The sequence below is a fragment of the Sinocyclocheilus anshuiensis genome, unplaced genomic scaffold, assembly GCF_001515605.1.
Source record: "Sinocyclocheilus anshuiensis isolate Anshui unplaced genomic scaffold, SAMN03320099.WGS_v1.1 scaffold1885, whole genome shotgun sequence".
Lineage (NCBI taxonomy): Eukaryota > Metazoa > Chordata > Actinopteri > Cypriniformes > Cyprinidae > Sinocyclocheilus > Sinocyclocheilus anshuiensis.
The window spans coordinates 685473-710094 of record NW_015542322.1 but is presented as its reverse complement, the minus strand read 5'-3'; the positions used below and the strand labels follow the sequence as shown (position 1 = coordinate 710094).

At 36.7% G+C, this 24622-nt stretch overlaps 1 protein-coding gene across 5 annotated transcripts in view; it reads right to left on the bottom strand.

The window, feature by feature from the left end:
* Positions 1 to 2277: 2277 nt before the first annotated feature.
* Positions 2278 to 24622, bottom strand: part of qki2 (QKI, KH domain containing, RNA binding 2) — a 33848-nt gene continuing 11503 nt past the window's right edge. Inside the window, exons 2-8 of one of the 5 annotated variants that reach the window (XM_016489348.1) lie at positions 23543 to 23685; positions 19034 to 19150; positions 14927 to 15070; positions 10869 to 10956; positions 9689 to 9985; positions 8401 to 8475; positions 2278 to 4728 (exon numbers count right to left, since the gene is read on the bottom strand). In XM_016489348.1, coding sequence (XP_016344834.1) covers positions 4712 to 4728; positions 8401 to 8475; positions 9689 to 9985; positions 10869 to 10956; positions 14927 to 15070; positions 19034 to 19150; positions 23543 to 23685 — 881 coding nt within the window. In that variant the 3' untranslated portion in view covers positions 2278 to 4711. Of the gene's footprint in view, positions 4729 to 8400; positions 8476 to 9111; positions 9223 to 9688; positions 9986 to 10868; positions 10957 to 14926; positions 15071 to 19033; positions 19151 to 23542; positions 23686 to 24622 lie in introns of those variants that run through there. The other 4 variants (XM_016489349.1, XM_016489350.1, XM_016489351.1 and 1 more) reach the window with 4 other exon arrangements.

Here is a 24622-nt window from a genome sequence, read left to right as displayed (position 1 = left end):
ATTTTTTTATTTTGTATGTGTGTGTGTGTGTGTGTGTGTGTGTGTGTGTGTGTGTGTGTGTGTATGCTATAAAAGGAGCAGTACACCCTTAAATGAAAATCCTGCCATTGGGACAAGGCTACTCACCTTAATGTCATCCCAAAACGATGCTCCTGTTTCTGGTCACATTTTACAGTGACCATGCACATTTTTAAGCTCCAAAAATGAAAAATGGTTATATTGTGGTTTGTAGCCTACATCAAGTCTTCTTTAGCTGTGATCGCTTTTGTTTGATGAACAGACTAACATGCAATTTTTTTCTCCAGTGGGATTTGTGTAGTCATATTAGTGAAATTTCACGTACAAAAAAAGGTCCATTGTCTTTTGTCAGTGGTGTAGCATGCATGTATGAAGCACCGTTCACAGAAGTCACTTTTCTCCGTGTGGTTAAATTTGAGCGAAATCTGCATAGGGAACTTTTTGGCCTTTACGTGAAAAAAAACAACTTTTTATGAGCTGTGCTTTATACATCGCTACATACTGTTCACTAAATTTCACTAACCTGTCACTGAGATAAATCCGAGAATCAGTATGTAGGAATGTAAAGTCTATTTATTCATTTTTGGAGTTCAATAGCCATGGAACAACATTAAGAGCATATTAATTTAGAATAAAATGTGGGGTGAATTCATAATATTATATTGTTCATTTTGCATGAACTATTCCTATTCCAACACTTTGTTGTCACAGACTGTGACGGTCACAGATTCAGTTCTGTTGCTTTTGGATATGACCAGATTTGTTTAATGCAGGCTATGGTTGGCGACTTTGCTATAAACTGAAAAGGAAACAAAAGCTAGTAACTAGGACTCTTGGGTGCAGTGATGAGGTCTTATGGGAACTAAAAGAGTCTGATTAGCTTTATCAGCTAAACACAGACCATTACACACAACAGCAACTCATTAAAACAATGTGCGAACAGTTAGAAAACGGAAAAACAGTTTTTAGAAGGTTATTCAGAGTTATCGGTTTCCTTCGCGACTCCGGTTCCTCTCAACACTGAACCACTGACAAACAGAAATTGCTATCTTGACCTCTGTGATTTCTCTGAGGATATTCAATGCTCAAATGAGGAAGTGATTTGAACCTTACATTTTAAAAGCTTGATGTTTGTTACTATAGTTAGGCAGTGCTGATGTGCATAGCTGAAAAATATTCCAGTTAGTGGGCGTTATTGGATTGACCTCCAGTTATTTTACAAAAGACAATGTTTGCTTCTTTAGTTTTCTTGCACATATCAGAGAATCTGTGAAGTTTCGCTTACTTTGTTTTCCATGGACTCTTTGAAAGACAATTACCGGTGTAATCCGCAGTTACTCTTTTCTTGTTGACTTTCCAAAACAGAAAGTCACACGAGGCGATTCTTCCAACGGTGCCTTGCCAATGAAGACATAGCCTGTGATGTGGATGAAATCTTATGGCCTGATCCAGCCAGACGGAGAGATGATGAATAGTTACAGTATTCTTGTTGCTTTTACAGTAGTTTTTCTTCAGAGTCAAAGTGTATGTACTTCATGCAGTAATTTTTAATCCAAAACAGCTCAACAGATTTTTTACGCAGAGGTGGACGAAGTACACAAATCAAGTACTTGAGTAAAAGTTCTAATTCGTGAATGAATCGTTTGGTGCGATTTGCGAACTGATTTAATGGGTTCATTGAAAAGAATCAGTTATTCGTTCATGAATCAGACACCGCTTCTGCGTCTCGGAGCACGTGATATATTATAAGGAGTAACGATAATTTTTATGAAATGTAGTGAAGTAAAAAGTACGATCTTATGCTTTGGAATGTAGTGAAGTAAAAGTAAAAGTTACTCAAAATAAAACTACTCTAGTAAAGTACAGATACTTGAAAAATGTACTTAAGTACAGTAACGAAGTAAAACTACTTCGTTACTGTCCACCACTGGTTATACGATACAAAAACAAGCACACACAATGGAAAATGTTGAGAAAGAAAGAATAATAAGACTGTGAAATAGAGGTGGGTGTTCGTCCAACTCAAACAACCGTACCATTTATATAGATTTTACTTCTCCTTCAGCTTTTTTTCCCACCCCATAATCGTCTTGTCACTTTGGTGTTAAATGCAGCTTTGTTCAGTATGATCAATTAAACAGTACCGAGAAGTTTGGACCCAGATCTTCTCCATTATCTACAGCAAACCTGAATCAGATTAGTATGCAGTGTTCTGGCACATGTAAAAAGCACAAGAGAAAGAGCGACCAAGTTAGTTTATTTTTTTTAAACTATGATTTTAATATTTCGCTATTGCTTCTCAGTACAGAGTTTAGTCCAGCATATTTCAGTCAGTAAAACACTCTTTTGCTTAATTTCACACAAATCCTGTTCTAAAGATTCAAAGCAGACAAAATAAATTGTTGACAGGGTTAATGAACAGAAATCAATCATCAAATGTTAGTACAATCGGCAAGAAACGATTAATCAAATTATATAACTAGAAATGGTTAATAGCTTACAATTTACATAAGAAGGCACAGAGGCAAAGCAACAATGACAAACCAAACACCCCAGCAAATAATAACCACTTTAAACTTTGCTCGGAGTGAGGCTGGAACCAAATGATATTGTTCATCAAATAAGTTTTTCCATTTTCAATCAACTATGGAATTATATCATCATGGGAAAAATATGTCTCTCATTTCAATTTTTTTTTGTAATAAGGCATACTGTTCATATCTGGAAATGTGATTTAATGTTATTTCTCACATACAAAATATGATAGAAAAACACATTATAAAATGTTACAATGGTTATAAATAGGACTGTATATTTTCCAATGCAGGAAGCTGCTTGGGATTGCGAAAAAAAAAAAAAAAAAGACAACAAAAATAAGCTAAAATGGAGAATTGCAGTTCATTGGCATATACAATACATAAACAGTCACTCACACAATCACCCATAAACACATGCTCACACACATAATGACACAGTCTATAGTAATACTGCATGGAAAGCAAACACTAAACCAAAAAAACCACACACACATTAACAAACAACTCCAGTTTCTAGTCGATCTGACAGGATGAGAGATCCTTGTAAAAACAATTTCCATCCGTTAAATGTATTTGCAGGATTTTTACTTTAGCAATTTCCAGGTTAATAAAAAAAAATTACATGCAACTGCATCACAACCTCAAACGTCTAAAAAGTATTGCATTTGCTCTGCATAAATACAACCAATATTATTAGAAAAGGAGATGTATCTTCTCAAAATCCAGTTCTGATAACCAAATAAAATGTAATTATCATTTGTTAATACGCTTTTAGTTTTGTTGTTCTTCAGCACTGAAATGGTCTGACATTTTAACTGGAAGACCAACTGAAGGAAATGTATTCAGTCATTTTAATAAAACTGAAAATCATTTGCATAGGAAGGTATGGAGAAACGGGACACGTCTGCATACAAACATGCTCCTCTAGTACACTTCAATTCTTCAAAAGGAATAAAATGAGCTCTATACCAATTAACCCCAAACCTTTATAATATTCATCCTGATGAATGGAATAAATTCTTCTTGAGATATAAGCAGACTAAAAATATGGAAATAATGACCAGTAACTGTTGGGGGGCTTCATTGCTGTGTAACAGATTTAGTGATGGATCTACAAACATATTAGAGAGCTTATACATATACATTATCAACTACAAACAGATTATGAGCACAAAGGGCTAAATTACCAGCTAATGTAGTGTGACACGGTAAAACTCAGTCATTGTTTGTAAATAAAAATTAGAAAATGCACATAATAAAATGTAGTTTTTGAGTAACACTTGCGACGTTGTTCTGCACACCTCGTTTTCATGAATAGAGGGGAATTGAACAGAAATACCTGATATGTTGGCATATAACACATTGATGGACATTCATGCTTATTCATATTTGATGATATTGTGTAAAATAAGGCACTTGTTTTTTTTTTTTTATTAAAAAAAGACACTGTTTGGTCTCTAAAATGTTGTCGTTTGTTCATCACATTTTGACAATACTGCTTTGTTTTTTAATACAAAAAGGATCACCTTCGAAAAATATATATTCATTTCCTGTGCAGCACCCTCGTATCAAAAAGATATCAATTGATGTTCAGTGTTTGTACACTTGCTCATGTGGATGCTTTTCGACAGCTCTCTGAAGAAAACGCTGGTAGGCAAGCATGGCTTTTACATCCCTCGTGGACATTTGGACCTATAAATCAGTTTTAAAAGAAACTGCTGGGCTTTTTCAAACTCTTCAGGATGGTATGAGAACTGCAGTGCACAAACTTAGAGAGTTATATAGAATATTATGCTTAATTATTAAGAAACCAATAAAGATTTGTGTTTATTTAGTGTGTGCATGTGAAAGGCTAACAGTAGGATTTTAGGTGTCGCCCAGACAGCGTTATTGCTTTATGACACTTCAGTGCAGGCTGGGAAGCCCAGGTCACCTGACCAAGGAGGTCCTCAGTTTGAGAAGGGGAGCGATTCTGTTCTGCGGGTGGTGGCGTGGGGCCATCACGGCTTCTCGGCTGTGTTAAGCGAATTAAAGCTGCTTCTGGGCTCACCAGCAGGCCACCAAAACATAGAAGCGAAGGACGAGAGCCAGAGAACTGGTCAGCAGGCAGGCAATGGTCAGGTCATCATTGGGTGAAGAGTTCATAGGGTCATTGGTTAGTTGCCGGTGGCGGCTGGGTTGTTAGAGAAAAAAACAAAAAATGGACAGACAGAGGGGAAACGAAAAAATAAAAGGATATAAAAAGGACACAAAAGAAAAAAAGATAGAGAAGGAGATTAGTTTCAGCTAGTGACGGTTGGATGACAATATGACATTACTAATTCCAGCTACTGTAAGAGAAAACTGCTCAACATCTACGTTAACACAGCAAAATCATGAAGGCCTCATGATTTCACTCCAGAACCCATCTCCCAGGTGAAAATGGTTAAAGAAGCAAAGAGGCAAATCAATTATAGAGTCATTACGAATTAAACTAACAGCACTTAATAGTTAGTAGCAGTCAATAGAGTTTGGGTATTTGGAAAAACCGACAGCAAGATGTAAAAGGGCATCAATCCTGGATTAAAAGGTGCACATTTTTAGAGGAACGATCCTCTGACTGCTATTAAGCATTAGAGTGCTGCTTCAATACAAAGCCACAAAGCTGCTAGTGATGATATGGATTCATGAGTAGTTACAGAGATGTGACGAGAGAAGTAAAATCAGAGAGTGACAGGCTAACCAAATGATTTCTAGACAGTACAAAACGTTTGGTGTTTTTTTGAACTCAACTTTTATTGCCTTTAAAATTTGACTATTTACAAAAAATACAGAACGCTAATCCAACAGAATGATACTAAAGCATATCGGCTGAAATTTAGGGCTGCAACAACACAAGGAAACAATTAGAAAGACAAATCTACTTGTTTGGCAAACCTATAACTTATAAGACAGTGTAGCAAGACTGTCATAGGTACGACATCCTAAAAACAAAATGTACCCCTTATGGAAAAAAAATATAACATGGCATTGATCTCTAATGTTTACTAGTATAAATTCCCTATTCATTTACAAATACAATAGAATTTCATAAATGTTCTTGCTTTAGAGTTAAACATATTGCTTTCATAAACTCATCTTAAAAAGATCACACACGATAACTATGTTCTTTTCCATACATTTGACAAAAAAATTCAAAAGAAGCTTACTGCAAAACAACAAACAAGAAACAAACAAACCAAAAATTGAATATTTCCTCAGTTCATCTGTTGTTCTTGTGCTAACAGGCGGCCACAGTGTGTGACCGTCCTGCTTTGATAAACATCCTAACATCTCATGAGGTTTTGCTGTTTCATTTTTTTCTTGTTTCACTTTGCTCTGTCTGAGTATCGCAGACTAGGAGCCGGTGATTTAAAATCTTCAGTGCAAAATACTTGTGCCATATTTTTATGATGAGGAATTTCTTGAATGGGGAGTTTAAGGGATCATAAGCACTCTGAAACACCATTATAATGCTCTGATTATGCACCGAGCATAAGAAACTATTTTTAAAGGGCAGTGCATATGATGACTTACACTCTCAAACAAGTCCTAACCTTCATAACCGTCTAGCCTATCTTGTGTGACACTGTCCAAGCCAGGTGCTTGGAATATTTCATCCAATGACTTTCATTCAAGGGTATTTTCCCTGCTCAGGAATCTTTAACAAATTCTCAGAGATCTTTCTGAGGCTGTGGGCAGTAAGCCACACAAGATAGATTGGACTTTTTGTGCAATTTCACAATTGTTATGCATTAAACTGGTCAGTTGTATTGGTCTATTAAATTATGACATGTTAAAGTCTTATGGGTGTGAAATTCACTTATATTGATCAGTAGATTCTCACATTTACAGTGTTTTCAGGAGTCATAGTTATTATATGTACAGTTTTGGCACATCCACGTATTTGTAATATGAGTTTAAATCAGTTTCATTACAGCGGTCTTTAGAAGCTGGTGCTGTAATTCCCTTAGATCCAGTTTATTTCCATTTAAGGCAGTTGAAAGATTTTGACAGGAATATGCTCAATGACCCTGGCCAAAAATGATTACTTTTAACCTAAATGACAACTGATCTACACATAAAAACTGCAGTAAAAAGGTATAAATAAAATATGTAAAATGAGAAAAGATTCCAAACAGTACAAGCACTTAAGATCATGAACAAAAAATCTGAATTTGCAGAAGTCAAAAATGCTGGGTTAAATACAACCCAGCGCTGGGTAAAATATGGACAAACACAACGATTGGGTTGTTTTGACCCAGCGGTTGGGTTAATGCCCAGAAGGTTGGGTTAAACATTTAACCCAGCTGTTGGTTGGAAACAACCCAATCGCTGGGTTTGTCCATATTTTACCCAGCGCTAGGTTGTATTTAACCCAGCATTTTTCAGAGTGTATCTTCTGTAATGAGATACAGCTTATAACAGGCCTGAAATAACATACAGTATTGAATTTTCTCAATTCATATGACTAAGTATACATCTGTATCATAAATTGGGGAAAACCAGCATTGCACCATCTTCTAAACTTTACGTATGCTAATCTGGCCAGGCTGAACCATAAATAAGATTATTTGTTTTATTATATCAGATGAGATTTAAAAAAAATATATATAGTAAAACAGAGTTCCATTATTCATAAAGTAAAAACTCAAAACTGTTTCTTTGAAAGCTGCCGAAACAATGTTTCAATGGATCAGAATGGGAGAGTAGATTTAAATGGGACACTAATGTACTTAAGCGACATAAAATTATCTGAAAATACACTAAAACTGAGAAAGGATATCAAAGGAATGACAAATGAAGGAATAAACAGAAGCAAACAAACAGGTGAGCTCCATTACCCTTCATTGACTATGAGCCTGAAGGCCATCACAATGTCATCAGTGTAATGGAGCACAGTGGACAGTCAATTTTGCTCCAAAGTGGTTCTAACACTATCACACTAGCTGTTTTTCATCTACATACATCCACTAAGCTTCAGGTCATGTTTGTCTCAATATACAACGCATGTAAGTGCTGAAGTTATCAGATCATACTAACAATCAGTTCCAAAACCTGGTGAGCTTCCTACAGAGGCAGTATTTTTAGGCACTTTCCAATGTGAAGGCTCGTTTTACCTCATTTTAGCCTAAGGTAGCATATATATGCATCCTTCACAGAAAAGGCTATTTCAAAATGCATTGTGGTGTTGCATTCATGTCATTACTGACCAATACTGATAAAAACTAGTTCAGGTTTATTTAAAAAGTACACTTGCAACATGCTAACCTCAAACTTGATTTCAAGTCGAGTCTCCTGTGCGGAATGCCACTGATGTTATGTGTTGGTTATGAAATTGTACATTAACAAGGTTCCATGGCAGTTAGGATGCTGTCTTAGAAGGCAGCTCACTAGATTCTGGAACAGAGCTGAAATCTCAGAATTTGGAATGTTGCAACCTCCTGCAAATCAGTTAGAATTTTCTTTTATAACAGTATTCTATTTTTTTAACCTTTGCTTCAGTGACCCCAAGAACATGCTCTAAATATAATACAAGTATGCTGATGACACCTACAGTTTCAATGCATTTCTAGGTTGGCAGGTTTAGTGAGTAAACGAACCCTGCACAGTATGACTGGCATGTACTATACCTGATAACAGCAACATTGAAATCTCAAATGATGCTTTTTGTTTGGCAGGTTAGAAGTGACTAAAAACATTTCCTCTGTTTGTATTGAGTGAGATGCAATGAAAAAAACTGTGTAATCAGCATACTGAAGAAGCACACACACACACACACACATATATATACAGAGCACAGTTTGAACACTGGAGCTAAACTAACCTCGTTCTGCGGTCACTATCCTTTGGTAAGGATGGACGCGCATATCCTGCCTTCGTATTTTAGTAGTCACTGCACCTGCTCAGAGCGCAACATTGCCAATAAAACAAGAATGAACAGATTATTCATCAAAATACATTAAAACTACACTTCACACAACATTGTTTCACAAACAAGGCTTGTAAGACCAAATTACAAGGCACAAGTGACCTTTTCTCCAGGGCCCCTTTATAGTGAAATCACATCATATCTTGTTGCCCTTTATCAATTTCCCAGTAAATCTGTCGGATTTCCATAAAAAAAATGGTGCTTTTTTTTTAACCCTCTTGACTAATTTATACAATGACTATAGAGCCCTTGTATTCTTCTTAACACACAATATGCTTCAGATAATATGAATTCAGTAAAGGCTATTTCATGGAGAAAGTTTTTCACAAGCATGTTATATTAGCAATAATACTGATCACTCTCTAAATATCCAAGATACAGTTGCAGGAAAATAAGTAATACAAAAATTACAAGCTGAACAAATATAGATTACTTTTCAAACAAAGGAATGTAATAAGGCTTAATTATCAGTATTTATCTGAAAATATCAATTTTTAATCTATGAATAAGTCAACAAAACAGTTAAGACCAGTGTAAACATGAGTAGTAATGATCTTTAGTCTTTTGTTTCTTAAAAAAATCAGTTTCTTCATTTGCTCTTTTGTCTTTTTTTTTGTTCCAAGGCAGCTGTAAAGCAAAGCATTTTTAACACTCGAATGGGCTGAAGACTGTGTTAAACCCCTGAGCATTACAAGCCTTTTGTCGGGAAAGCCATGCCTACAAGGACAAGACAGAATGCTGGAGTTAGTCTCCTGGATCTCTGAGCAAAAGAGGACAAATCGTGTACTCTAAAACAAGGGTGGGCGGTAGAAAATATATCAAATAAAACATGCAATATAATAACAAATTAAATATATATTTTACAATATTATATATTATAAATATATATAGAATATTATAATATACCAAAATTATATATATATATAGAGAGAATATTATAATATACCAATATTATATATATATATATATATATTGATATATTGATATAATGTATTATTATATAATTAAAATACATTATTATTACTATTATTAAATTAATTTATTTAATGATTTAATAATATTAATTAAATTAAATATATCACACCAGGTCTATCATACCGCCCAGCCCTAACACCAAATTGTGTTAAATGCATAATCTGTACAAAAAAAAAAATTTGAAGAAACAAATAATCAAATATCTTACCTAAAACACCACTTGAGTCAATAGGATATTCAAGAATGGAGGTTGGGGCGAGGGTGTAGGGGTAATCGTAGGGTGCATAGATGATGCCTGACTCAGGGGTCTGGGGTACGAGGGTTGCGGCGGGGTGGTGCGTGCCCGTGGGCATGATGGCAGAGGTCTGGATCTGTCGGATGAGGGGCATGAGGGTGGGTGCTGCAGGTGCAGGGTTACGCAGTGCCGCAGTGGGCATCACCGGGGAGTGGCCGGTGATAATGCGGGGAGCTTGTGCTGTGGCAGCCAGGGAGAAGGCTAAGGCTGCTAAACAGAACAAGATGCACAAGAGCAAATACACAAAGATGTGAGGGGGAAAAGAAATCGAGGGGCTAATCGATCTACCTTGACTTACATTTCAAAAGTAAACTAGTAGCTATTCAAATATTTTCACACAAAAAAAAAAAATTAGAAATGTGCATTTTAATTCATCCACATGGACAGTGCTTTCATGGCAACAAAATAAAAGTTTAGGTTTCTATTATATTCTATTAGATTCAAAATTCAAACCTTCTTTTTAAAAAAGCTCATATAAACCAAAAATAGACAGCATACCTAAAACTGAAATTATCTACAAAAAGACTGAGTGCAAGATTTTTGTTAAGTGGCTTGGGTTGAATTAAAGGGACAGTTCACCCAAAGATGAAAATTTGTCATCATTTACTCACCCTCATGTCATTCCAAACCTTTATACGTTTCTTTCTTATGTTGAACACAAAAGGAGATATTTTGAAGAACCAAACAGTTGTTGGTCCCCATTGACTTCCATAGTAAGGAAAGAAATACGATGGAAGTCAACGGGGACCAACAACTGTTTGATTACCAGCATTCTTCAAAATATCTTCTTTTATGTAACTCATACAGGTTTGGAATGACATGAGGGTGAGTAAATGATGATGAAATGTTAATTTTTGGGTGAACTATTCCTTTAACTGAAGAAAACTGGTTTAACAAGACTGGTTTATAACAAATCTCTAAACAGAATGTTTGATGAATATCAATATATCACTGCAATTTCTTGCAAGTGATGTCAACATAAAGCTAAAGAGTTGTGTTTAAAAGACAAAAATTTAAAAAGAAATGAGATTGATATTTGAGGGGAAGAGAAACTGCACAAACACAGGTCGATGTTTGATAATGTCATTCTTACATGACTTGACATTGGCATCTCTGTAAGTGCCGTTGAGAATGGCCAGCTCCATTAGCTGCATCTTTTTCAAGCTGTCTTCACCTTCGGCCTGCACACACACAGGGAAAAAAAAGCTGTTAGGAATAATTTAACATTTATTAGCTTACTTAAAAAGCTCAATTGAAATTTTTGTCTGCTGAAATGTTTGAGAATGCAGTGCAGTGGTGCAGGGAAGCTAATGTTTCACACTTGCTAACAGCTAGCAGATGATTTACTCTGCCACTGTTAAAACAAGCCAGGCCCAAGGAGCAGGAGGTTAAAGAAACAGATCTTATTACTCTCAACAGCGGGTGCTGGGATTAGCGCCTCTCAACATTCTCTGTTTTCCATCGGCTCATCCTACAAGCTGTTTTCCCCTTATGCAGTTCACTTCCTCTGAAGTGGACACTGTTTTGTCAATTTATGATGAAGTGGTCCATATGAACCCATGGTTCTCAACCAGGGGACCAGGACCCATTAGAGGCCTTCAGCAAACTTCAAAGCGGTCGACAGCTTTACGCTTCTCTCTGAAAACAGTCGCGCTCCTAAAGGCGTGCTGTGGGCGGAGCTTAAGAGTCAGGAGTATGTGCAGCTTTTGCATAGCGATCGTCTGCAAGTTGTGACGTCGACATAAATAAAACGGGGACTAAAACTTTATTAACAACTACGGCTAACGAATTACTGAATGAATCACGTTGATGGCCGTGCTCTTGCTCTCGCTCTGGTTGATGTGTGCGTGCGCTCTTCCTGGAGAAGTGCCCATACAAGGAATCCCACCCTTTATGACGTCATACAAAGCCATACGTGAAAATAGCTTTCTGAAACTTATATGAACCTTGAAGGAGTGACTTTGGCACAGAAATACTTCTTCATACGTCCAACTCGGTTTTTGAGACTTTGGTCATGTTTAACATGAGAATCCAACTTTTTAGCAGTGTAAATAAGTCTGAATGCATGAAATAGTATTAGACTACTCCACAGTCTTGAAAAACCTGCATATATGAGGTAGCCTAATTTTTTAAAATGTGGATTTTTACAGACCTGGAAAGGCCATGTAAAAATCTTAGCAAATATATAATTATATATTTTTAAAATATAAATATGTAAAATACATATTTAAAATTGATTTACCTTTTTTTAGTTATGCCCAGCAAGCGCTTAAAAAATTATCATGAAGTAATTTTGAGTATCAGGTAGTAATTTTGAGCTTATTATTATTCATTCTTAAATCATAAACAACTGGGTAAGTTATGAGGCCTTTGAATATTGTAGACAACAGGAGGCTTTGGAGTCAAGAAGTTCAAACAAACACTGATCTAAACCATTGTATATCTCCTAGTGATTTATCTGCAGATGTAACAGACGTAAATGCACTGGACTAACAGCAACAGTATAAAAATTTAAGCCCAAAAGAGAGAAAAGATTTGAAAAGTTTGGATTTTCGTCAAGCTCCCAGACAGTTCAGAGCAGGTCAGGGAGGGGTACGGCAGACAGTCCACAGAATAATATGAACTATGTCAGCAAGCAGAGAAGCGAAAGAAAAGCGGGGCTTTTCAAACGGGGATCAGTGTGTGTGTATATGTGTGTGTGTGTCTCTGCTTACTTTGCTGAGATCTGCAAGCCAAATGACTGAAGCTAGTGAATATCAGCCACTAGGTCAGACTATGTGTTAGGGAAAATATATTTAAACATTTATAATAATTCTAAACTTTTGATGAAGGATTAATTGAATTTGACGACAACAGCATAAAAATGTGAATTATTCTAGTGTAATCCACATCTTTCCCATTAGCTTTTATAAGGAAAATTGGTTGGAAAAAGTAGTAGAAAAACTGTTTAAATCTGTATGTGCTACAAATGATCTTTTCATAAACTGGCATTACAAGATGAATGGTTTAGAAAAAATGTTAATTGAAAAAAATATATGCTAGATGCCAAAGCTTTAGTTTAGTCACTAAAGTCATTCAATTTAGTAAAGAAACAATGTTAGAACAGAAAGACTACAGATTCTATTCTCTGAGGGGAAAAGATGTCTTCTGAATATTTTGGGAATTGAGCTGGAAAACAAACACTACAAGAATGTTTTTCTACACTTAATTATTTTATAAAATAACAATGGTGAAAGAAGTCTTCAGTGGCATCAGTGCATGACATTGACTAGAACAAATCCTAATTCAAAATAAATATCAAAACATTTTCTTCAGACACCATTCTATTACAAAAAGCTATTTCTCAGATGTTTGAACAAGCAGGCAATGACAAGAAATAAAGCTGAATACTCTTCCCCTGGATGGTTTGATGAAGACAAACACAACTGCAGTGGGTTTACCTTCAAGACGAAAGCTTCCTGGAGTAAACAGTGCTAAACTTTCTAAAGAGCTTACTCCCCATTCAGGATCCCATTGCAGAGAAAGGGCACACCTGTCAATCAAGGATCAGTGCATCCCCAAGAGGGTTACCATGGTAGCGCCACAGGGAGTCCAGAAGCCCTCTCTCTTTGACAGAGGAGAAGGAATTACAATCCACAATTACACAAATTTCCCGAATTCCACTCGCTACTAACTCTATTATGCTTTCTACGGTAAATAGCTGTTGTTCACAATAAGAAATACCCCAAAATCAAGAAAGTATTTTTTCTTTATTTCACACAAGGCACAAAACGGCTTTCGCAACAGTGTAATTTTAGAATATACTGTATTTATATGCATTACGGTATTTATGAATATTTTAAATGAGCTTTTTTATTTTATATTTTCATTTTAATTAGTTTAACTTCATATGGTTTTAGAATTAGTATTTTTTAAATATTTCTACATTTAATAATTTCTTTCAATTTTAGTACTTACGGTAGTAGGCAACATTTCTACTTTTTTTAAGTTATAGGTTTTTTTAATTCAATACTATATTTCATTTCAGCTTCATTTTAATTACTGTTTTAGTAGCAGTTTTAGTTTGTTAACAATAACAACACTGATTCGCAACCCATTTTCTATCTGTAATCATGTCACATATTTCTGAACGAAATGGAACAATAAATACAAAAATATATAATATATAGCCTAATCCAGCCCTATATTTTTTATTCTTGTTGAACACCAGTAAAATGGGTTACACACTTTTTTTACTGATACTCAACAAGAATAAAAAAAATGTAGGGCTGGACTATATTTTATCAAACAGTAATTGACTGAATTATGTCTCTACATGATGGATTAAACATTTTAAAAAGGCGGCGGCGGCTTTGTAATGTCAGGTGAAAAATCAGGACAAGGAAACTGTATTAACAAATAGGTCCAATTTTGATTTCAATCCTTTCCTAGGTTTAAATCTTACATTTTAGTTTAAAATCCTAAAAAAGCAAATTGTTCTTCTTGACATTTTAATGTTTTCTGCTTAGATTAGATAACTCTGATGTAAGAATATTGCTATATTTCTATGTCTAGCTTCATAGCTATATTATAATGAAAAAAAAACATTGTGGAAAACACTACAGAAAAAGAAAATTTCTCACTAGGCTTCTAATGGCACTTCCTTCTAACCTGCTGTCACTTCCTTTAGACCCAAAGGTTAATTGGCATTCAGCTCTGTGTCCCAGAGCAATGCTGAGACTTCCGTTGGTCCCCTGTGGGGTTTTTTCGAGTCTTGACCCTTCAGTCCTGTGCTCCTCATTCATTTATTAGCAAAGGTAATTAAACCTAGTAAAAACTGCCTATGGTGCTCACCTTTGCACATCTGGAGTCATGGGTGCTCAATGGCTACAAGCTTATACTCATGAAGGAAAGCAACCCTGTTCTCTGCCTCCTGCTCACATCTACCTGTCTGAGGATGCAGAGCGACTAGCGGGGAAACAGAAGACCTGCTGAGCGCAGATCATTCGATTATGCGTGTTCTCCTAAATACATTTATCAGTGTCTAAGCAACATTTCCATGAGTCTTGTTTGTTGAGGTGAATCGATGTGATTTTGCCACTCTACACATTTAAAAAAAAAATCTAGTCTCAAAAAATACACATAGAGGACATAGACAAACAAATCACTCACCGCAGGGACTAGGAGTTTCTTGACCTCCTCGACGGCTCTCTTGAGTTTGATCTCAGCACGGTTCTGAGAGTCTTCCACAGTGATGAGGACATGCAGGTCTTCGTTCAGGTGTTCCCAGTTGGGCTTTCCTCTGTTTTGCTCTTCCTGTTCACAGAAAACAGAAGAGCTGTTTGAGAACCAGGGCTGTGCACCAACTCAATTCCCGAATTTGAATCGAGACATCAGAGAGAAGATGCAGAATTGCAATTTGAATAGTTTACTTTGAAGAAAGTAAAATTAAATGAAATTCATACATTTTTAGATAGAAAATTTTTTAAAGTAGAAAACCAATAGTAGAGATAGACAGAACGATAGGGAGATAGAACGATAGAACAATAGATAGATAGATAGATAGATAGATAGATAGACAGATAGACAGATAGATAGATAGATAGATAGATAGATAGATAGATAGATAGATAGATAGATAGATAGATAATTTCGTTTATCAATTGCAATTCAGACATTTCGGTTTCAAGCTCATGAATTGCAAGAGAGGCAACTCTTTAATTCTGAATTTAGCAGAAACTACACTCTAAAAAATGCTGGGTTGTTTCAACCCAATGTTGGGTCAAATATGGACTAACCCAACTGTTGGGTTAAATTTTGGTTACATTTTTTGGGTTGCTTCAACCCAATGTTGGGGCAAATATGGACTAACCCAACTGTTGGGTTAAAAAGTTAATTTAAAAATGTAACCAAAATTTAACCCAACATTTGGGTTAGTCCATATTTGACCCAACATTGGGTTGAAACAACCCAGCATTTTTTAGAGTGTAACTTCTGGTATATTTGGCCATTACAGTTAAGTTGACAGCTAGTTAGTGCAACCCCTACTGTACTATAAATAAAAACCCAGAGGTGTTTTTGAGTCTATACAGGATTTTAAAATGACAAAAAGGCTAAAAATAAAGAGACGGACAGTCAGAGAGGAGACAGGAAATAACAGTGAGAGAGGGCTGGGTGGGATTGGGAAATGACTGTAACTTGGGTCGCCCGCATAAGCGCCACTGGAAGACGTGTCAAAGACAGACACCAACAGACATGTAGCAACAGTTAGCCTGGAGACAAGTGACTGTCAGTTTATCTCAGGGTTCAGACCGCCAACAGCAGTGATGAGCAGGTTGCTATACAAATGGGACATTCGGGCCCAAGCATTGAGCCTTATTGAATGCATTGTCTCCAGCTGGGTTTTTCATCACAGTGGGGCTTATGTTTACGACGCAGAGCTCAGGCCTACAGAACAATCAATTACTGTGAACTCGCTCGCCGCCTTCTGAGGTTCCCGCTTCAAGCAATCACAGACATCGCCTTGGCCTCAAGGGTAAAGTTTGAATGAGAGAAACAAAGACATAGACGTCCTGGCCACATCCTTGACCGGAGGACGCCAGTCTCAGATCACAGTTGGTGGCATTGTATTTGCTAATAAGTGGCTGCCACCTCCTCAGAATAGAGTAATTAGATGATCAAATATGTGCAACCGATAAAGCTGCAGTCTTGCGCACAGCTGGTTATGTGCTAATAATAACTGTGATTTTGAATCTGAAACAGTCTAAGCAGCAGCACAATGCATAGAGGTCTTCGTCTGGCCTACTTTGGTGGGTAGGCAATTTTGTGCACAACACAGCAAAGTGTGAAAAAGTTGCTTGCATGATGCATTTAACGATAACAGCTATAGATCAACAGTGAACGTAAAAGGCCAATCCAACACAAGCTATAAATTACAAAAAGTACATGATGATTTTAGCAAGCTTTCTTAGGATATGTGCACCTATTTGTACACAAACGTCCTCCAAACTCAGAATCTCTATTTCACTTCCAACCATCAAATGCATGAACCTTTTGCATGATCTGAATTACAGCGTACAGCGTAAACAGACTATTTTGTCATGTGATATTATAAACATAGCAGTTTGCTATAGAAATAACTGACGTAAAAAAGTAATGTCATCATTTACTCAGCCTCATGGGTTTCGAAATCATTATGTCTTCCTTCTGTGGAGTATGAAAGGAGTTATTAATAGGAGAACATCTAAGTTGTTCTTTTCTATATAATGAAAGTGAACGGTGACCATGAGATTTTCAGTGAATAACTTAAATTTCAGTGTGAAGAACTTGAAGAACATAAATGTCATGTTTCTCACATAAAGTTATCAAATGGCTTGAAACATAGCATACAAGTCATATGCACTACTTAAATTACTTTTATGATGTTTTTTTTGCTTGCTTTGGAGCCTGACAGTGTTTAGTTCCTATCCACTTTCATTGTACAGAAAAAAACAGCTAGGACATTCTGCCAAGTTTCTCTTTTTGTGTTCCACAGACAAAAAAAGTCATACAGGTTTGGAATGACATGAAGGTGAGTACAAACACTAAAATGTAATGTTATGGAAAAGCTAACCTTTTAATTCTAATAGCAAACACCTTTCACAGACCAGAAACCTAACCCTATTGTGTGTTTATTCCAAGAAATGTGACAGTAAATTCAATTTAGGCAAAGAGAACAGATGCAGATGGCATCTCCATTTGACGCCTGACTTGTTTGCCCCTGGCTGTAACTTTTCTTATTTCTCTCTGTTCCTTTATTGCCATAATTTTTCACAGGATTTATGCACAAGTTTCGTGCTGCTGTCACAGTAGTTTCAGTGTTACAGAAATTAAGTTTGCAGAACACTATAGGGCTTGATGGTTTCACAATCTAACGTTCATTTTCGCGCAATGTTCAAAAGCACTCTTCACAGATTTAATTTTGACATGCTATTATGACAGTAGCATTTTGAAAAGCATAAGCCTAGTGGCTGCTGTCAGAAAACGATGTCAAACTTGAGAAAACAGCTGAGGTTTAAACTCTCGATTTCAATTGTCTGTTCTGAGCTTCCTAGATGTGCAACACCTCGTCTGGCTAAGAATGCTGAGCCACCAGTCTGTTTTTCTGTCTTGACCAACGAAACAGCCTTTATAAGCATCTCTGGTGTGGTAGACATAGGTTGTGCAATACAGTGAGAGAATGGCACTTTGCCTGAGGCATCTTGGTTCATTGTGTTCCATTCATTTCCCATCAATCTGAATCTCATCAACGCCTCTAACCCAATATTTTACCGTGTATGCTCTTAATGTTTCATTTGCATGCTTGTGTAGGCAGTGCAAGTTGTGCTGTGAGGAATAAACACAGATGGCGTATCCTCGAAAGTCTTAAACTGATAAAACTATTGATTTCTATTATGCAAAAAGGAGACAGTTGTCTCCTGATGTGTCTGTGGAAACAGGCCTGAACTCAAGACAGTAGTTCGTAGTTGCTAATGTCTATATACCACATTAAAAGCAAATAGTCTGACATCAAATATCGTTACAAGGCATAGATGCCATTAAAACAAATCAGTCTTCAGTAGCATTATTTGTTCTGTTCTTGTTTTTGTTGGTTTAGAGTATTGGATATTTGCAACACGCCCAAATTGAACTCCAGTCTAAAAACTTGGACTAAATGGTGTAGGATGAGACAAGGAAGTGAAACAGTATTCTTTGAGCTTGAAAAACAGAGCATTCTCCTTTCTCTAATAGCACTCATTTTCATTTTAATGCGAGTCATTTTTCCTCTGTGTCAGGCAGCGTTGGAGGCAGGCAGATCATCTGCCTCTGTTCTACAGTGGGGAAGGCCATGCGGACTCTGTCAGGAATTCCATTAAAATGGAATCGCCTGGATTTTGTCTCTTTCCATTTGGCATCTATTAGTTATGTGCTGGCGCAAAGGCAGTATATGGTCTTCCTCGCAAAAAAAAAAAAAAAACGTGCAATAAAAACATGTTTTTAACATTTAGTCCAAACAAACAACGAATGAATGAAAGAAATTTAAAAAAAACAAAGGAAACAAAAGAAAAGCAAAGGAAAGGAAAGAAAAGACACAAAATGGTAAAAAAGGAAAGCAAAAAAGATCGGGAAAAGACAAGAAATATTCAATAAAACGGGGAAATTTAAATACTAAAAGAAGGAAATGAAAGGAAATAATATAGTAAAAAAGAAACCAAAAAGAAAGTGAAAATAAAAGCAATAAAGTAAATAAAAAATTCTTACCTTTTTCTTGTCTCTCATGGAGCCTTTGCCTCGCACCATGATCTTGCAGCCCGTCTCTGCCTCCAGTTGTTTGGCTGTCAGGCCCCGGGGTCCCAGGATTCTTCCCACAAAATTGAACTGTGAAGAAACATCAAAAGGTAGAGAAAACAAGGGAGTTCTTTCAGTGGAAAACATCTGCATTTCACACATCTGGTATGAGCATCCAGTGCTGAAAATCTGACACGGATCTGAAATAATTTGGGTTGCCCTCTCGATGTGACAGAACGGTGTGTTTCTATCACTGTGCACACACACACATTCATTTTATATGTGCATAGAGATTTTTAATCACTGTTCAACTTAGTTGAAAAAGACCAGCATAGAGATGCAGAAGCAGCCACAATCACATCCTCAAGGTTAAAAGCACAGACCATCATCTCCTCAGCTAATGGTTCTTCCATATGGAAGCTTTGGCAGAGCTTGATGTTAACTGCAGCATGGTAACATAATTGTATAATTCAATCAAAGGGACTTTGAAAACCCTGGCAGAATGTTTGGAATGTCTAATCCCCTTTAATTGAAAGGGGAACATCTAGAGACCAAATGCGGTTTTGGAATGTACCATTTGCCACGGGGAAGCCTTAACCATACTCCACCCTGTTCCTGTTCTGGCACAAGTCACATGGAACAAATTTAACCAACAAAGGGGTCAAAGAGTCATATAAAACACAAATACCTACCTTATTTAACAGCCAGTGTGACTTATGGTACAGTGCTTGATTGCTTTTGGTCCAATGCAAATTCATGTTCCAATTAACATGATTTTGGCTTTAGAAGTCATACAAAACAACCATTTACTGGAAAATATTTTCCAAACCCAAGTTCATTTTAAATTCCTTTCAATTCAGACGTGACCAAAAGTGGAGATGTCTGAATGGTTAATTTGTTAGTCTGTAATATAACCGTCAATTTCCACTAATTTCTACTCTCAATCAAACCCTTTAGACAATATAAATGATATTTTGTGACATCTGAGTATGGAAACCACTAGTCAAGCAAACTAAATGATCGGTTGAGCTGTGACTCGACCCGGGACATTGTGCTTTTTGGCATTTGTGGGCCTATGGCTGCGCCACTCTTTCAGCATTTAACCTTATCTGTCACAATGGGTTGAGTGATAAGCCAGGCAGCTGAATCTCTCTCAGGGTCACAATGCATTCTCTTCCTTTTAAAGCTCATGTCTTCTCAGGCCGCTCACAGCTGCTGGGGGTTGTTGGCCCTCTGTGCTGTATATTTAGAGATGAGCTCATCAGACTTCTGTGTACTGTGGATGGCACTGTCTGTATGTCTGTCTGTGTCCTTGTGTTATTGTAGTTTATACTGTTTGTGGGCAATGTTTGTGCAACTGCTGAACTTCTTGGAATGACATGGCTATCTGGCTACCTTCCTGTCATTCTGATTGGTAAGCTGTGTAACATTGAGATCACTGCTGGTTTATGTAACTGCACAGACAACTGAAATGACTGATAGTATATAATTTCCAAACCAAATTCCCACTGATTACCAGGTGATGCTGATTAAGGCTGCAAAGAGTGTAATTTTCTGTAAATCACAAAACAGAATCACAAAAACCTGATCTGATCAGCAAGCAGATCAGACAGTATTTCTCATATCACAAAAGAATGGAATGTTTCTTAAAGGGAGAACACCAAAAATCAACATTAAAAAATTAAGGGTCAGAAAAAGGCGGAGATATTTTTGTGTTTTTAGTTACTAATTTTATAAGTTGACCTCAGGGAAAAACTGAATACAAAAAAAAAAAAACACTACAGTTTTTTAGTATTTAAGTCTATTATGCTCACCAGGGTTGCTTTTTGTTTGATTAAAAACACAATAAAAACCAAAAGAAAAAAAATAAAGGTGAGTAAATGATGAGAGAATTTTCATTTTTGGGTGGACTATTCCTTTTAAAAAACAAAGACAGTCACAGAATGCTAACAAAATGACGTAAACACTGTCTTTTTTTTTCTTTTGCCTTTTAACAAGTTTAAGAACTTAATCTAAAGTGTGTGGCTCTCAATGAACAACAATGAAGCACTGGAAAAACCTAATTACCAGTCGACAGCTAGAGTGAAAAGAGTGGGAAGAGGATGACAGACTGAGGCGGCGGCCTCAGAATCACTCTGAACGGTCTTTACATAGAGACAGTGAGAGCATGCAGAATGGAAAACTAATCATCATAGCCCACCCCTCACATCTCCTCGTCAAAGTCCACATTTGTTTTCACATAGACTATGAAAGCAGGGATAATGCTCTAGATCATTCTCTCCAAAAGGCGATAGAGGACATAAAGGCCAGTGACCTGCATGTCTCTCACCCACACTTGGCACTGATGGTGGGATGGTGGTAACCCTGACAGGTTCCTGCAGGATTATCGGAATTCTGCTTCTATTACAGGGGAGCAAAGTCACTCTCAAAACAAGCCTGATGATTGATGGCTGCAGATAAGATAAGGATTTGTTGTGCCCCCAACTGATCTATCAAAACGACCATCACAAAGTGTAACAAGAAAACACAAGGTGGAGGAAATCTAACAGTATCTTACATTATTATTTTTTTTACACTTTTAGTATCCAATTCCAATCTTACATTCAAATGTAAACATCAGGTTTTCTGAGATTTGCACACTTTGCACACTCGATCTGGACAATTGAATTTGAATGCAATTAATTAAAGGTAACTCTAGCTGGTTGACAAAGTTATGTCAAAATAACAGTAAGTAGGTATTAGTTACTGATAGTCTTGAAAGCATCAATAGAAATGGTAGAAAATGAGAAATCTGTATTACATTGCAATATATGCCACTATTTCATAGTAAAAGTGTTTTTGTAGTTTGGTATTATTGGCCATGTAGCCAACTAATAAAATCTACCATTTTTTTGGAAGTGTGGCCAGTGAAAATGTTGGCAGGGCAATTAAAGATCTGAATAGGCCAGAAAAATCCTTATTGTTGAGACTGAATAATTGAGCAATATTGCACATGAACAAGACCTACTGGTGCTGGCGGTGCACAGTTACAAATGACTGTTGCTTTATGAAGTTTGTGACCTCAATGAGTCACTCAACAATGGGAAATTCTGAGCAGGTTGTCAAAATGTATCACATTTTAATACACTAGACGGTAGATACCAGATCAGAAGTTCCTGTGTGTTGTCATCTATCAGGCTAATCTATTCAAAAGCTTTTCTTCCTTCAAAATGTGTTTACGTGATGCAAGAACAGCATCAGAATGAGATGTATTGCATTTTAAAGCTTCCGATTTCTTCTACATACTTTTAAAACAAGTTAATTTCGTGTTGTTTTAAAAGTATGTAGTGCTGTCAGTAGTTGGTTGGGATTCGTCCTGATATAGTAGACAATGCACAGAGGTTAATTATAACTAAATGAGAGATAATAGAGAATCCCCTGTTACGCGCCTCCCATTCAAACTCGATTAACCAGGACCCTACTATCGCTCTTATCAGCTCTTTAAGATAGGAGAAACGTGAGAGTTGTCAGCCCGTCTACTTACTGTCTCCTTAAACACAGCCTCAATGCTAAAGACGGTCAAGATAAACAGGACACTGAAAACGTACGTCCCAACACTTTGCTCAGTTGACATACAAACGTTTCAGATTGGGCTCCTCTCGTAATCCACTCTCAGGCCTGATGACTGTTTCTGCATAAATTACGTTTTCTGAGAATAGTATGAAAGCTGCCCTTGTAAACAGGATTCAACAGTCACGATGCATTCAAATAAGAAGCACAGGCTGAGAGTCAAACAATGCATAGACTCGCAGTATTAAGCAATATTTACCATGCTAATTATTGTCTTTTGATTATTGCTGTCCTGGCAGAGACGAGTTAATTGGATCAGTCTGCTGCAGGATTCTCATGCTCCCCTGTGTCTACGTCTAAGGTAAGACAATCAAAGTGTAAAACAACTAAATATTAGTCCCTGAGGATCCACATGTCATAAACGCATTTTCATGGACAAATTTCCAATTTTCTGTCATCTGAGTAATCTACAAAAACATGTGTTAACACTAATACATGTCTCTCTCTATTTACATGCACTAGTCAAGGTGCATTGTATGCCCTCATAAACACATTACAGCAGGTAAAATTGCAGTTTCTGAATGTACATTATTATTCCAGAAATACCATGAATGCTGTGATTATTTTAAGATACTAATCTGCTGTAAAACAGCTTTATTGGCCTTAATGTTGTGTGCATACATGACTGAACTCGCTCTTATCAATAAATCACCTGCTTTACCCATAGAAACGCACCCACACTGATGGAGATTCAACTGTAAACTACTGCCCAACAGTCTATGAGTTGAAGAAAAACATTAAGGGTACTAGGAAGCATTTGGGACACATATGGGAACACTTCAGTTCAATCTATACAATAGTCTTAGTAACTGACCAACAAAGGATTAAACTCATGAAGTTTCTATTTTGGAAAAGCGCTGAAGTAATACTTACATCTGGGTATTCTTTGACAGGCACGTAGAGTTTCTCTTGGAGTTGTGCAACGGGCCCCACAGCATCCGGGAGCTCGGAAGTCCTTTTATCTGTGCTGCCGTTCAGAGTGTCATTGTACATGTCCTTCCGTACCCTTCCAATTTCTGTCAAACAGACACATTAAAAACTCAATTATATAAAAGAACTCTGAATTAAAACTTGGATAGAGATTATATCTAAAAATGAAAATTTTACCACCATTTACTCACCCTCATGTCATTCCAAACCTTTATGTGTTACTTTTATCTGTGGATCATAGAAAAAAATATTTTGATATGTCTCTGTGATAATATGTCTCTGTGATTTTAGACCATACAATAGAAGTTAATGGGTACCAAAGTTTTTTGATTACAAAATATGCTTGCAGGCTTGGAATGGCATGAGGTTGAGTAAATGACAGAATTTTTATGTTTAGGTGAACTATCCATTTAAGGTTTAACATCTGAGAGAGGAAACTTTGACAAAGAGCATGTCAAATTTTTCACTTTCTTTGAAAAACGGTATTATCTACACAAATAATGCAGTTTTCCACATATCTTGATTCATAAGTTGCTTCCTTTATCTTTAAATACAAAGAAAAGATGTACTTTCTGTTATAAATGACTTGCAGAACTTTTAATGAGTTCATGCAGCTATTTGATTCAAAAACAACTCCTAAAGGGCATGAGAGCCCAGCCAGCCATAGCGCATCATGATGTGCATTCACAAAGAGTGAATCAGACACCAGCCTTTTGAATGCTCGTCGGTCCAAACAGAGGAATTCCAAAGAGACCAGCTTAAAAGACTGAAGCAATAATTATTATTTAACAAAAGCTCTTTGGAGGATATTGGGAAGAAGCAGCAGTATATTAGAATGGATTTACACTGATGTGCAATATGGTTCAAGATGACAACATCAAAGCATGGCCCAGGCCTGCAGATTAAAATGACCTAAATATAACCCTGAGCTGAGCTAACCGTAGCCTGCTGGGCTCCCATAGGATCCTCCCAGAGCAAAGCCAAGAACCTAAACAAGATCTCATAAGCAATAACTCAACAGTA